At 42.1% G+C, this 13,819-nt stretch overlaps 2 protein-coding genes across 2 annotated transcripts in view; both read right to left on the minus strand.

The window, feature by feature from the left end:
- Window positions 1-10,423: 10,423 nt before the first annotated feature.
- On the minus strand, window positions 10,424-12,001 carry LOC105570092 (mevalonate kinase-like). The gene is made up of 3 exons (XM_012027057.1): window positions 11,048-12,001; window positions 10,968-10,999; window positions 10,424-10,789 (listed from the first exon to the last, which is right to left on the minus strand). Exons 1-3 carry the CDS (start codon window positions 11,999-12,001, stop codon window positions 10,453-10,455), a joined length of 1,323 nt encoding a protein of 440 aa, XP_011882447.1. The 3' UTR covers window positions 10,424-10,452.
- Window positions 12,002-12,948: 947 nt separating this feature from the next.
- Window positions 12,949-13,819, minus strand: part of LOC105570093 — a gene marked incomplete at its 5' end in the record, with an annotated part of 1,732 nt that continues 861 nt past the window's right edge. The window contains 2 exons of the mRNA XM_012027058.1: window positions 12,949-13,447; window positions 13,497-13,569. Coding sequence (XP_011882448.1) covers window positions 13,155-13,447; window positions 13,497-13,569 — 366 coding nt within the window. The remainder of the gene's footprint in view (window positions 13,448-13,496; window positions 13,570-13,819) is intronic.

The following is a 13,819-nucleotide window of genomic DNA, read 5'->3' on the forward strand; positions in this document are numbered from 1 at the left end:
GTTTACGATGACTTTCATTGAACTGCTCGCTGTCCCTCCTCCTTCTCCTCGTCCTCCTCCTCCTCCTCCTCCCCCCCCTGTCTCCCTTCCCCCGTCGGTCCCGCCGCCTGGCCGCCCCCTTGCCGCCCCGCGAGCGGCCCTGCGATGACCTATTGCACCTATTGCCGCTAGCCCTCCGTCCTGTCGCCGTTTATCCCCGACCCTTCTTCTGCCTCTCGAGGCCTCTGTTGTCGCCGCGTTTTTTCTCATCTTACTACCCGCGGCGGCCGTCTTTGCCCTCTCACGCGGGGCCGGGCAATCGATAGGCATGTTAACGCGCGTAGCGTGCTTATCGCGCGAATTTAGCGCTTCCGCTCCGCGAACACGCACGCGAGCACACGAGCCGCTATTAAAAATAAAAGCCGTCGCACCGCCGCCGCCGCCGCCGCCGCCACGACGCTGCGACGCGTCGCAATTCACACCTGACGTATCGATTTACGAGGAGCGCGCCGGTTATCCTGTGCGCGCGCGAGTTTTGGCCGAACGTTAGGGGGTTGGCAGGCGGCCGTTCCTCCGTTTAGCTCGCGTTTACCCGCGCACACGACCGTCCGGATCCACGTGCGACGCCGACGAATTCCCGTGGACCCGCCGGGCGCGAACAAATGTCACGGCCTGTCCAGCCCTTCGACGCGACGTCGAAATTGGAAACTCATCCCCCGCCCCCGACGGCAAAATTACCGGCCCCCTCTTTGAAAAGCCCGGCAAGGTCGTTCTCGAGAGGGCGGCCGCGAAGGTACGGGATCGCTCCGGCAATCCTACATTAATCAGCGTCGAAATAAACTTTAACCGAGATATAGCACGGGGTAGCTGCCATAACTTAAACCGTATTTATGGGCCACCGTTGCGGCCCGGGTGGAACGCGGATGCAATCCCGGGGCCGCGCTAACGTGCTTCACGCACCGTAATTCGGCCGATACTGCTAAGTCTAGCGGCGAGCGGGATTATCGAGCCGCATTATATTATACTCGGGGAACGTAATAAGCCGCGGGTATAAGGGAAGGTAATTAAGGTCGCATCCGGGCGTAACGCACGAAAAACTGATAATGGAGCGCCTCCGGTCCCGCGGATGCCGGCGGAGCCTGAAAGGGAACAATAAGCCGCACGATAATCTGCCCGAAAACTGAAGAGGAGCCTCCCTTTTCCTTTCCCTCCCCCTCCCCCACCCCCCCGCGCGCGCACGGAAACACCCCGTAGAACGCTATATAGTCTAATAAAGTCCGTTAATTAATACCTCCGGATAAATGCAATTACGCAATAATTTTCCGATGATTAAAGAGTAATCATTGTCTCTTCGTGGTTTCCTGATGACTATTAAATGAACGCTCGTCAATGTAATATATAATTTTATGGCAATTATTAATTCAATTATATATTGGAAATTTATTACAACGCGCCATTTACGTCCCGGCCTCACTTGCCCCCTCTTGTACGATTATTTCCGTCATTAATTTGTGAAATAAAATCCGTATTTACTATACTGATTGAATTTATTCTACGAGCTCGTTACGCTGCGCCTGCCCCACGGACGGACGTTTGCGGTAAATTTCCTTAAACGCTCATGTCGAGTCATTCGAACGCTCGATGCCTCGCCGTTGTAGATCTGTCTATTACAATAACGTGGCGGAATAATGATCCGAGTCAATCGCCAGTGCCCCGAATTAATGGCGGGGAATATCGCTATCGGGGATAGGGGGGAGGGGGGAGAGAATTCACTCGCGCGAAGTGAATGCATTTTCCAATGCGGTTTCGTTTGTCTAAAATTATGTAACGGTATCTCTAGTTTACAATCGGATACTTCGCTGAAACATGTAAGGAAAAAATAGCGAGCATACTGTCTTAAGGTCTGTGTCCACGATTCTAGAACTTGGTCCAAGTTCTAGTTTCGAGAAATGCGTAGCTAATCGACTTGCAGCTTTTGTGGAATAGCTGCAAGTTTTATTTGTCTAAAATTATATAACAATACCCCTAGTTTACAATCGGACACTTTGCTGAAACATAAGGAAAAAATAGCAAGCGTACTCTTAAGACCTGTGTCCACGATTCTAGAACTTGGTCCAATTTCTAGTTCCGAGAAATGCGTAGCCAATCGACTTGCAGCTATTCCATAAAAGCTGACTATTCACTGCTTCTCAGTGACGATCCACTGATTGAGTTTAAAAGAGTAGTGCATTAAAAAACAAGAGAGACAACTCGAGAATCGTCTTGCTACCCACGTCGCTGGAAGGACTCGCGTTTCCCGTTTAATCCAAGCGTAAGCCGCCCAACGATATTCCAGCTCCGTTCGGTATTTTTACCGAAATGCGGCCCGACTTTTCCGACAGCCGCGGAATAATTACGGGGCAATTTGTTGCGGCGCGGAAACAGAGACGCCTCTCGTCGTTGTGCTCGCCGCAAACCGGCTGTATAATTAAGGCCCGATGCCTCGGCGTCGTCTCTCGTCCGACAACACGAGCGGGGGCGAGGCGGGCGTCATTTACGGCCTGATTAATTGCGTACCAGCCCGCCGCGATCGCATCCAGCCGCAATCAGCGGGAACTGTCTACGGAGAAGAAAGCCCGAATGGAGCTGAGACGGCGCGAGACGGGAGACGCGCCCGCAGCCAGGAGGTCCCGATAACCGCGGCGTTTATCTCCGGACTCGCGAGCCGAGAGGATAAAGAAAGAGAGGAAAAGAATCGGGAATCTCGCGTGAAATCGGACTCTCTCACCGGCCTCGGCGACCCATCGAATTTCGACGCGACGAGCGAAGCTTCTCTCCCCCTATAGGAAAATCTCCCCCGTGAAATTTAACTAAAGCTAACGAGTAATTATGAATGCAGCGAACGCACCGGTAAATGGCCGGTTAAGAGGACTATCACCGGTATAATTCAACCTTTTTGCTAGACAGAGGCATAATTTTTGTCTGCTATCTCTTTCATTATTCCCTTCTATTTTGCGTTTATTAAACTTAATGAGCTTATCGATGTATAAAGCCCGATAATGAATCTGTCCGAGATACGCTCCGGAGTAAGATCAATAATTTGCGAACATACACCGAACCACGTAAACACAACCCCCTTTGTTACCAATATATATATATATATATACATATATATCGGCCTATATAAGACACGCGGCGGGAGTGCACCAGATAAGTCTCTCTCGCTCGCTCCTGCCCTCCTTTGATCGATACGAAATCGATTTTCCCCGAATGTCGGGAGTTAACCACTGACGATGATAAACTTAACTTCGCCGGAGGAAAATTTTTACCTCAATTGAATCAGAAAGTTTGAGATTTAATTATACGAGGACACGATTACCTCTCGTCGATATTTTCGCCGAGAAAAAAGATCTACGCCAAATTGACTAAAGCAACTACGGTTAACAGGACGTTAGGTTTACACGAAGGAGGGCGGAGGGGAAAGGGTATAAAAATAATGTTTTAATTAGAATAGACCAGCCTCGAGTGTCTATTAAAAACCAGCGATCCGATCGATCCCGTTCGACCTCGCCGACGATGCTAATTGTAAGCAACGGCGGCGGCGGCGGCGGCGGCGGCGGCGGCGGGGGCTGCAACAGTAGCATCTCGCGCGGCGGGAGATGCCGTGTCCGAGATATTAATTAGCACGGAGATACCCGGGTGTGTGCACACGGGCGCGCGATACATATCAGAGAGCTGGCGCGTCTCTGTCTGGCTACACCTGAAAAGCCATGCCTAAACCTACCCGCCGACGACGCCGAGAAGGTCTCAGCAACGATATATTGATTACGTCGCGAGGAGAGAGAAAGAGAGAGAGAGAGAGAGAGAGAGAGAGAGAGAGAGAGAGAGAGAGGGGGAGAGGAGAGAGAAGGAGAATATGTCGGAGTAAACCAGAGTAACGCGGGGCGCGCCAAGCACGTCGGAGTAGAACAGCAGAATTCGTCGAGGTGCGCCGGGATATACGCCGAAATATGCGAATATATCACCCACCCCCCTCCCCCCTCTGCCCCTTATCGATCGCGCATAATCGTGGAGTTTGGTGCAACAGCGTGGCCGGGAGGGACGGGAGGGGGAGGAGGCGCTTCTTCGCGAAAATCCGAGAGAATTGGATTCAGATTAATCTGCAAATATGTGCGCGGCGCGCGATCCCGATGCGCGACGGTATATCTTCGGCGAGCGTACCTCCGCCCGAGCACTTGGGCGCTTAAATGCGGAGCGTGATAACGGAGCCGAGGAGCCCTGCTCATCGATTTAGACCGATCCCCAGAGAGAGAGAGAAAGAGAGAGAGAGAGAGAGAGAGAGTCGGCCTAATTGGTTTGTTAAAAAGATCGCTGCTCTATTGAACACGCCGGTTAAACGAAACAGAGAGCTCACATCGCCGACCGGGATGCGCATATCTATGCCACTTGGCGCGGTGGACGAGGCACTTTCTGTGTTCCATCGTGACCACACAGTTTCGGCCGACACAGCGCGAACACGGACGGGCTTGTTTGCGGCAGCCAGGCTTGTGTTCCCTGGTTAGGTTCGATAATCAGGATGCGGGTAATCAGCCGTCTGCGCGAGAAGTGCGCGAATTGATCTTCGTTCTTCCCCCGGCCGACGCGCCGGTCTATAACATCCTTTCCTCAACACCCGACAGAAAATATAATGTAACAGCGTCAATTAATGCCGCAATTGCTGGCTCCCGTTTTACACAGAAATAGATCGATATTATCGCCCTGCCTTCCTCCTCTCATCTCCCCGTGACTGTCATTCCCCCCCCAAAAAAAACAACAACAACAGAAAGAAAGACAATTTAATTTCTGTAATCGCGATAGCGTTCGCGCCTTCAGAAAGCCCAAGGGTGCCGTCTTGGAGTAAGGAAAATTACGCTCCGTTGATCCACGCGACGACGCGACCGAGCTCTCGGGCGCGTGTAATCTCGTGAAAACTGGTATCGGTCTCGGTGCTCCTTCCGAGGCGTATAATTGCATTAAAGCATCTATCTGATCGTCGCGCGGCGGCGTGTATCCCCATCTGGAGAACACCAAGATTTATGCCCGGCAAACCAACCCCCGGTTCGCCAGTCTGGTTGCGCGGAAGAAGGGGCGCGGTATAGGTAAGCGCCGGCACACGAAAGACGGTGGCGGAGCGCGCGCGTGAGACCCCGCGGGCTGCATTGGATATAATAAATTTCCACTATCGCGAGTTTGCCAACTAATCGGCCGCCTTTACCATTTAATTAAGGCTACCCGCCCGGCTCATCTATTGTCCGTGTCGCGTCAGCTCGGCGTGGCGCGCGCGCGCGCGCGCGCTTAATTACGCCCGCTGAAAATCAAGAGAAATTTCTTGCGCCCGAATTCACCTGGGGCCGCGCTGATATATACGGAAGAAACACAAGAAAAATTGTTTCGATCCCGTCCCGAATGCCGTTCCCGCGTCGCGCCTCGTTTCCGTCTGCTCGAAATTGTCGAAACTTTTTAATAAGAATGCCTGTATAACTCGAACGCGATGTATAACTCGGGGTGTAATTTAAGAGCAAAATTTCAGGCGAAGAAATAATAAAGTTCGTAACTCCTGCTTTGTGATATATTATATTCTCGCCGCATAAATACAAAAGCAACAAGCGCAACTTTTCATTCAGCGTTAAAGGATGTCTAGGGAACATCGTATCGCCGCAGCGAGAATTGCGTTCGCCAATAATTACGGACGAAAAGTGACTCGTTGCGACAATGAGCATCAGCTTCGCGCATCAAAACTTTATGCATGCAAGAGGAAATTATATATACGTATATAATGAGATATTTAACGTTGCAGATATTCTTAGTAATTAAATTTAGAACAAAAATTTCCGATAAGCACCGTGAATAGACCTCTCGCAGAATTTTCTTGAACGTCGGCAGATTTCTAATGAGATTGTGACTGCAACAATCACTTATGCGTTTAATATAAAGGGAAATAATAATATTTCGTTCTTTACATAAATATAATTATTTCAATTGACAAACCATATCTTATATTGTACACGTGATATTTGATTGCGTCTCCTTTTACACATTACTTTTGTACAATTAGTTTTAATTTTTTATTTTTTATTTGTAATTTATTTTTATTCTATTGCGTCTCATTTTACGCATTACTTTTGTACAATTAGTTTTAATTTTCAATTTTTATTTGTAATTTTATTTGCATCCATGATAAGTGTGTAACTCCGATTGTTGGCTCGTTCCCTTTTAGAATTTCTGCTTGATAAGGATCCAAACCCGTGGTCGAAACGTTGCACGTTATATTTTTAATTTATTAAACAAGTGCCAGTTAAGGTCGACTAAACTGATCCATTATAATTATTTCATTTAAATAACATAAAAATAATTTACGATGCAATAAGAAATGTATCTAATAATGTTACGTTCTTCGGCCAACATCTTGTTACTGCTTTGTTATTTTTTTAATTATCTCTATGATTTATTAGGAAAATTAATATATATTAATCAGCATTATTAATTAAATACTACAAATTACTTAATACAAATTAATAATAAAAGCCAATATTATGAATGAACTAATATAACTATTCATATAACATTAGCTGTCATTATTATTTTTTAAATTTAACAAATCTATGTTTGGGTGTGACATGCCTAATGCACGTAATAATCTTCGATTTTTGTCGATAAGAGTCTGCACAGTATACGCCAAAAAATGATTAAAGTTTGCAGCAGATAATTATGCGACATAGCTGATAAGTTGAATAATATATTATTTGTTTGTTCTTCCTTCAAATTAGAGAGAATAGACATATAATGCAAGTATTAGTTTACAAAGAAGTTGGAAAAATCGGCCTTAAGTGTACGGCAATGTCTAAAAGCCAGTGTCTACGATGCTAGAACTTGGTCCAAAGCTATTCCATAAAAGCTGCAAGTTGATAGGCTACACATTTCTCGGAACTAGAACTTGGACCAAGCTAACATCGTGGATACAGGCCTTAAGAGAGTACGCGTGCTATTTTTTCCTTATAAGTTTTAGCAAAGTATCCGATTGTAAACTACGGATACCGTTATATAATTTTAGACAAATGAAACTTGCAGTTATTCCATAAAAGCTGCAAGTCAATTGGCTACACACTTCTCGGAACTAGAACTTGGTCCGAGTTCTAGCATCGTGGACCCAGGCCTTAAGAGATGGCACAAGAACATATAAAATAATATCGAAGATTGCAAAATAAAGCTTAATCTTTTGCGTTGACTTTCGCATTTACATTTCAAATCAAGCCAAATGGATCTACGTCGAAGTTATTTGTGATTCTCTTAGTACGACGACAACTTTCCTCGATGTTATACAATCTATTTATTACACTCATACGCTATCTTGTCGCTAGACTTTCGAATGAACTCGAAAATGTATATAATTCTTTGCTCTTTACTCGTACACTTTGCTCAATCATTGTTTTCTAACATTTGAGAAGACCAACAGGATCTTCATGTTTGGCATATTAGAAAATTTGCGAAAAAAAAACTAAGTTAGCAAACGCTTACATGTTCCAGTTGATGACATATAAAGTAATGTCTGTCCATCATTTTAAGCTCTATCAGAACTTTTTTCGATCATTTTTGTGGCCACAGGGATCAAAACTAGTTAGGTGATATTTGGTGCCACCACCTTACGATACGATCACAACTCTCCACGCAGTACGAAATATATCGGAGACGTCCATCGTCGAATTCGTTAAGTACAATCCCTTTCTGTAGTAGCGACCAACGATAAAAGTACGGCGCAAGACATACCACGAATGATACGGAGCTTCCCAGACCCTTTCCGATCATCAATTAATTCGATACTTTCACGACAAAGGATGATGTTATCATAAGTTGTTTATCAGAAGCGATAAGATGTCAAGGAGGGAACAGAACGCTTGCAAGCTTAATCGCTGTGCGCGATTATTGGCTTCGTACGTGCCAGTGTATTTTTTTTAATAAGCTGACAAAATTTCTTATTTCATTATAGAACTCATAAGTACACACAGAACGTTCGTCAACGTAAAACTTCCAAAGTGTTGTGAAGGCTCCCAAAAAGAAAATATGTAGAAAGGAGGAAGTGCCAATGCGAGCCAAAAAATGAACGGAACTCGGTTCTCACAATTTAAAATCGAATTTTCTCTTTAATGAGGAAACAAACGTTTCAACCCTTCTTCGGGTCTTCCTCAGTGAAACCTCGTTTAGACCAAATAAAGCATAAGGCAATATCTCAGGCAATCAGTGTACCAAGTGACTTCATTCTTCTATCTGTGTTAGTATCAGTGAGTCTCCATATGGTCCCAGACACAAAGAGGACTGAATAACACAACTCGACAGAGGGACGGATCCGTAACAATGCTTTATTCGGTCTAAACGAGTTTTCACTGAGGAAGACCCGAAGAAGAAGGGTCGTAACGTTTGTTTTCTTATTAAAGAGAAATTTTGATTTTAAATCGTGAGAACCGAGTTTCGTTCATTTTTTCGCTCGCATTGGCACTTCCTCCTTTCTACGTATGTTCGTAAAGGTATCTTCATGCGTAAATTAATACTGGGGAAATTCATTTCGACGAAATATGCAAAATTTGAGGGTAGAATTGAAGAGAATTCAAATTTAGTACGCATATCTAAGCTGGCTGCTATGCAGTGTTTCTTATATCTCAAAGGATTTCCATATAAGTACACCTTGTCCGGTGCGGACGCTCTGAAATTGTACTTACTTTATACGAAGAAAGTTTTCCAGTATCTGGAAAATTAACGTAAAGTGATAAATAAATTAGATTTGCGCCAGATTGCGTGTCACTCTCGCAGGTAGTCGGGATGAAGGTATCGGTCACTAATATTTATCACTTTTCCGTAATACGTAAAATATTATAAAATTCATGTCTCCGTAGCGACATTTCTACGTATGTATTCAACTGATATAATTTACGTCCTTTCTAAAGCATATTTTTACATTTAGCACATAAGTTTGTAATCTGACGTTCCCATTTCTGTCCAGTGGGCCTAATGGCATTTGACCACATGCGATACGCCGACTAGAATTTGCAGATTCCAATATTGATTGCAATTGAAAAGGGCCACAACCCATGGCCGAAACGTTGTGCGAATAAAGGAGGTTTCCTGTTGCCAGTTGTGTCGGATTGTTCAACTTATTTGTTGACTAATTACTGGCGATTGAATATTTCCAAATTTTACTATAAGATTCGTTGACTCCGATAAAGGTAACTCATCACATTAGGCGATTCTTTATCGATCCTCTGTCCGAAAGGGAATCTAATAAGACTCAACAGTTGGTTTCTCAAGTTTTCCCATTTTTCTGCCGATGTTAACGAGACAGCGCAAAATTTCTTCACTTTTTCTATGCACGAACCTAGATTATATTTAGTTATTAAAGTTCACTGATAATACTGTCATGAGACATTAGAACGTATGTATAATTCAAACCTTATACAATGTCGTACATAATATCTGATCACTTACGATGAAGACGAGGGCTTTCTTTAATTCCACGACGGTGATTACAGTTTAGTAATGAGAAATTTCGTAACTATCTAATTAGTCTGTTCTTGAACACCCAACGTTGCAGACAGTACTTTTCAGAGTGGTGCTAAAACTAATGCGGAAGACAATGACTTTTCTCGCAGTGTTGGTTTAACAGACTATGAAAGTGACACACGCAGAACATACATCGACGCAAATGTAAACATTATTTTTGTGATGTTGTTAGGCTTGTCTACCAAAGAGCGGGGAAATTAAACGTTATTTGCTGTAATCTATATATGTAATATATTTCTTTTTCGTAGAAGTGTTCTTTATAAATAAGCTTTACTGGATTTTCGTCAGCTGTTCCATTGAGTTTATTAGTCAAGCATAACCAATCGCGTTTAATACAGCAATAGAAAAAAATATGAAAAAAATTTCGCATTAAATACAAATCAAGGTTAAAATGTATCGTTGTGTCATTATATTAATACACACACAGCTTTTTTAATAGCTAGGCCAAGAAAATGAAAATATATGTGAATATATGCAAATACGTCCGCTAGTGGATTATATTATTATACGTAAAGTCGCGCTAAAATAATTTCATATATGACATTTTTCATATATCGTCGAGTATGATACTATATAAATATAATTATAGTCATACATTTCATCATATGTGCTCATACATACGATACGAGGAGTGACCTTATGTATGAACTTATATGCTTGTCGTATATGTCGGATATAGGATCATGTATGATCATGTATGACGAATCATTCATCATAATGGATTATATATGATATCATATACCTATCCTGTTTATACGAGTACATGCTCAATATATGGTTATACATTACCAAATATGTATATTCATATATGATCATGCTACTTTTCTTTACAGCCTGCTATTGTAAGATTTGTATGTGTATTGTCCATATTAACTACAGATGTATTAATTTCCTAATTTCACTATGCTAATCAATTGTCACTCCAGGGCAATTTATACTAGTTAACTTGGCGGAGAAATTATGTGACTTGAGTTTGTCTAAGACCTCACTGATGAGTTCGTCTGTGCTGTCCGGTAACAGTAAGATAAACGCATATCCGCCTCCACCGTTACCCGTGAGCTTCCCCGCGAGTGAAAACTGCTGCGCTATTGCACAAATAGCGTCCAGATTTGGATGCGACATATCTAAAGTGTGCAGTAAACCTTGATTCACGTTGACAAGATTCTGCAAAGTATACGTGTTAAGAGATGAACATAGTTCCCAGCAGATAAGTTCTATGTAGTAACAATGTCTAAAGGATCGTCTACAACAGATGAAGTAAGTAAAAAAAATGAATCATTTTCATTTCTTACTCCTACTTTAGCTCTGACGCTCACGGTGAATTAGAGCGCAGTTCGACCAGAGTGCTATAAATATTTTTTTTAATTATGCCTGCACTTTAGCGTTTGCATTAATAAGTAAAGGTTTTATGGTTTTCTTACTTCTTACTGTTTACTTCTAATGTAGACGGTCCCTAAAAAATAGCACAAGAAGATGTAAGATAACACTCAAGTTTGCTTACTAATAATTTTATATAAACTTCCTTCGAAATTGTACGAAATTCGTTTTCGTCCGAGTAACACGTTATAGCTTTACGTAACTCGACTAGCTGATACTCCATGGTTTCAAGTATGTCATTAGACGCTCCGACTACATCGTCGATACACTTCTGGATAGACTCGACGTATAAATGTGAATGACAGCTGTTCCTCATTCGTTCATTTTGTTCGGTTAGTGTTTTCTGACAAACATTTGAGGAAACTAGCAGAATCTTCATGTTCGGTATTTCTCCATATATACCTATATGCGCGTCCGATTCAAACATACGTACCGAACCGTACAAGGATACGTAGGAATCAACTGTAGTCAAGCAATGGTATATCGTATAATTACATGTCCGAACGTATTGAAAAATATTTGAAATATCTTGATGGTCGAATTCGGCGATGACGACTCCTTTCTGTAGAAGCGACAAAAGGTAAAAACACGCCGCGAGACATGCCACGAATGATACGGAGCTACCCAGACCTTCTCCGATCGCCAATTCCGTTGATATTGTCACCCGAAAGGATGATGTGATCTTCATATTGTTTTTACGACTTATATAAACCAACAGGAAGAAGAACGTTTCTAAGCTTAACCGGTGCGCGAGATTATTGGGTTCGTACGTACCGGTGTACTCTCTTAATGAGCTGACAAAATTTTCTACTTCCGTGTACAACTCGGCATCAGTAAGTTCGCCAACGAGTTTCATGTCACCAAGACATAAAAAGCACGTTCGTAAAATAATCGTCATGTTTAACTGGATATCGGAGAAATTTATTTCGATGGTATATGGATACTCTGAAGGCAGAATTGAAGAAAATTCGAGCCTGGTACGCATGTCTAAGCTTGCTGCTATGCAGTGTTCTTCATATCTCAACGGATTTCCGCATAAGTGCACCCTGCCCGGTGCGGACACCTTGAAATTGTACATGCTTTATACGAACAAAGTGTCTTCTATTACCTGGAAAATTAACGTAATGTGAGAAATAAATTTGATTTGCGCCATATTGCGTATCACTCTCGAAAATGCTCAAGGTGAGGTACTGCTCACAAGTTAATATTTGCCATTTTTTCGTGGTACGTAAAATACTCTAAAAATTGTTTCCTCTCGATAATGGTAACTCATCACATTAGGCAATTCTTAATCGATTCTCTGTCCACAAAAGGCACCTAATAAGATTCAACAGTTGGTTTCCCAATTTTTTTTCATTTTCTTGTCGATGTCACCGAGACAGCGCAAATTTTCTTCACTTTCTCTACGCGCGAACCTAGATTATTTTTAGTTATTAAAGCTCACAAAGTTTATGTTAATACTATACTGCCGTAGAAAGACATTGGAGCGTATGTATTATTTAAATCTTGCACAATTTTATATATAATTTCTGAGTGGCACTTTACTTACGACGTAACAACGAAGGTTTTTTCTTCTTTTCTTTTTTCTTAAATCCACGATGATGATTATAGTTTAGCAATTAAAAATGTTGTCTACTGAGAACTGTGTGATAGATCTGTTCTTTAAAACGTAATGTTGCGGACACTATGTTTCAGAGTGATGGTAAAAGGAATGTAGAAGGTAACGACTCTTCTCGCAGGGTTAGTTTTACAGACTATAAAAGTGACACACGCAGACCATGCATAAACATAAATATAAATACAATTTCTGATGTTGTTAAGCCTCTCTACCAAAGAGCGGTTAAATTAAATGTCATTTGCCGTAATTTACATAAATATTTCTTTTTCGTAAGTGTTCTTTATAAAAGTTCACTGGATTTTCGTTAGCTGTTCTAGTTATTTTATTAGTCGCGGTCCATTACGTTTAATGTAACAATACAAAACAATATTTAAAAAAATTTTTACAATATGCCGTCATATATGCCAGGTGCAGTACCAAGTATGATCATGGAAATATTTGTAATATTTGATCATATATTATATAATATGATATCATATTTGCTGATCTATCCTGTTTATACATGTATACTCATACATAATTATGCTACTTTTCTTTACAGCCTGCTATTGTAAGACTTGTATGTGCATTGTCCAAATTTAACTACACATATTAAGTTACTAATTTTAACACGCTAGTCAATTTTTACTCCTGAACAATTCAAACTGGTTAGCTTGGCGGGGAAATTACGTGACTTGAGTTCGTCTAAGAGCTGAGTGAGCAGTTCGTCTGTGCTGTTTGGTAACAGTAAAATGAACACATATCTGCTTCCACCATCACATAAAGCGTGCAGTAATCCTTGATTCACATTGATAAGAGTCTGCAAAGCATACGTATTAAGAGATGAATAAAGTTTCCAGCAGATTACTATGCAGTAATAGTGTCTAAGAAATAGCACAAGAACATGTAAGATAACATCCACGTTTGCTTACTAATAATTTTGCGTAAAGTTTCTGCTGGATCAGTTGCAATTCACCTGTGTCCGAGTGACGTGATACCCTTACGTAATTTGAATAGATTATTCTCCATGTCTTCAAATACAGGGTGTCCTAAAACCACCGGAGGTCCTCTTAATGACAGATTCCTTAGAACATTTCCAGACGAAAATCCTAATACAAAAGTGTCGAGGCTATAATAGTTTTTAAATTAGAAGCGATTATTTTCCACAAATGATAGGGCTGAAATTTCGCGCGCTCAGGAACGGCGAAATGACAAGTGATATAAGTGCTCCTATGAATATCGTTCTTTTTATATCACTTGTCATTTCGCCGTTCCTGAGCGCGCGAAATTTCAGCCCTA

The sequence above is a fragment of the Vollenhovia emeryi genome, unplaced genomic scaffold (genome assembly GCF_000949405.1).
Source record: "Vollenhovia emeryi isolate VEMERY1.0 unplaced genomic scaffold, V.emery_V1.0 DF939122.1, whole genome shotgun sequence".
Lineage (NCBI taxonomy): Eukaryota > Metazoa > Arthropoda > Insecta > Hymenoptera > Formicidae > Vollenhovia > Vollenhovia emeryi.

Bases quoted from the DNA above. Each gene is read 5' to 3' on its own strand.
- LOC105570092 (XM_012027057.1), bottom strand. From the start codon at position 12,001: ATGTACAATTTCAAGGTGTCCGCACCGGGCAGGGTGCACTTATGCGGA. The intron at 11,000-11,047 runs GTAAGCAAACTT...GCTATTTTTTAG, and splicing joins AAGTTTATATAAAATTATTA to GGACCGTCTACATTAGAAGT. The intron at 10,790-10,967 runs GTAAGAAAACCA...CATCTGTTGTAG, and splicing joins TTAGAAGTAAACAGTAAGAA to ACGATCCTTTAGACATTGTT.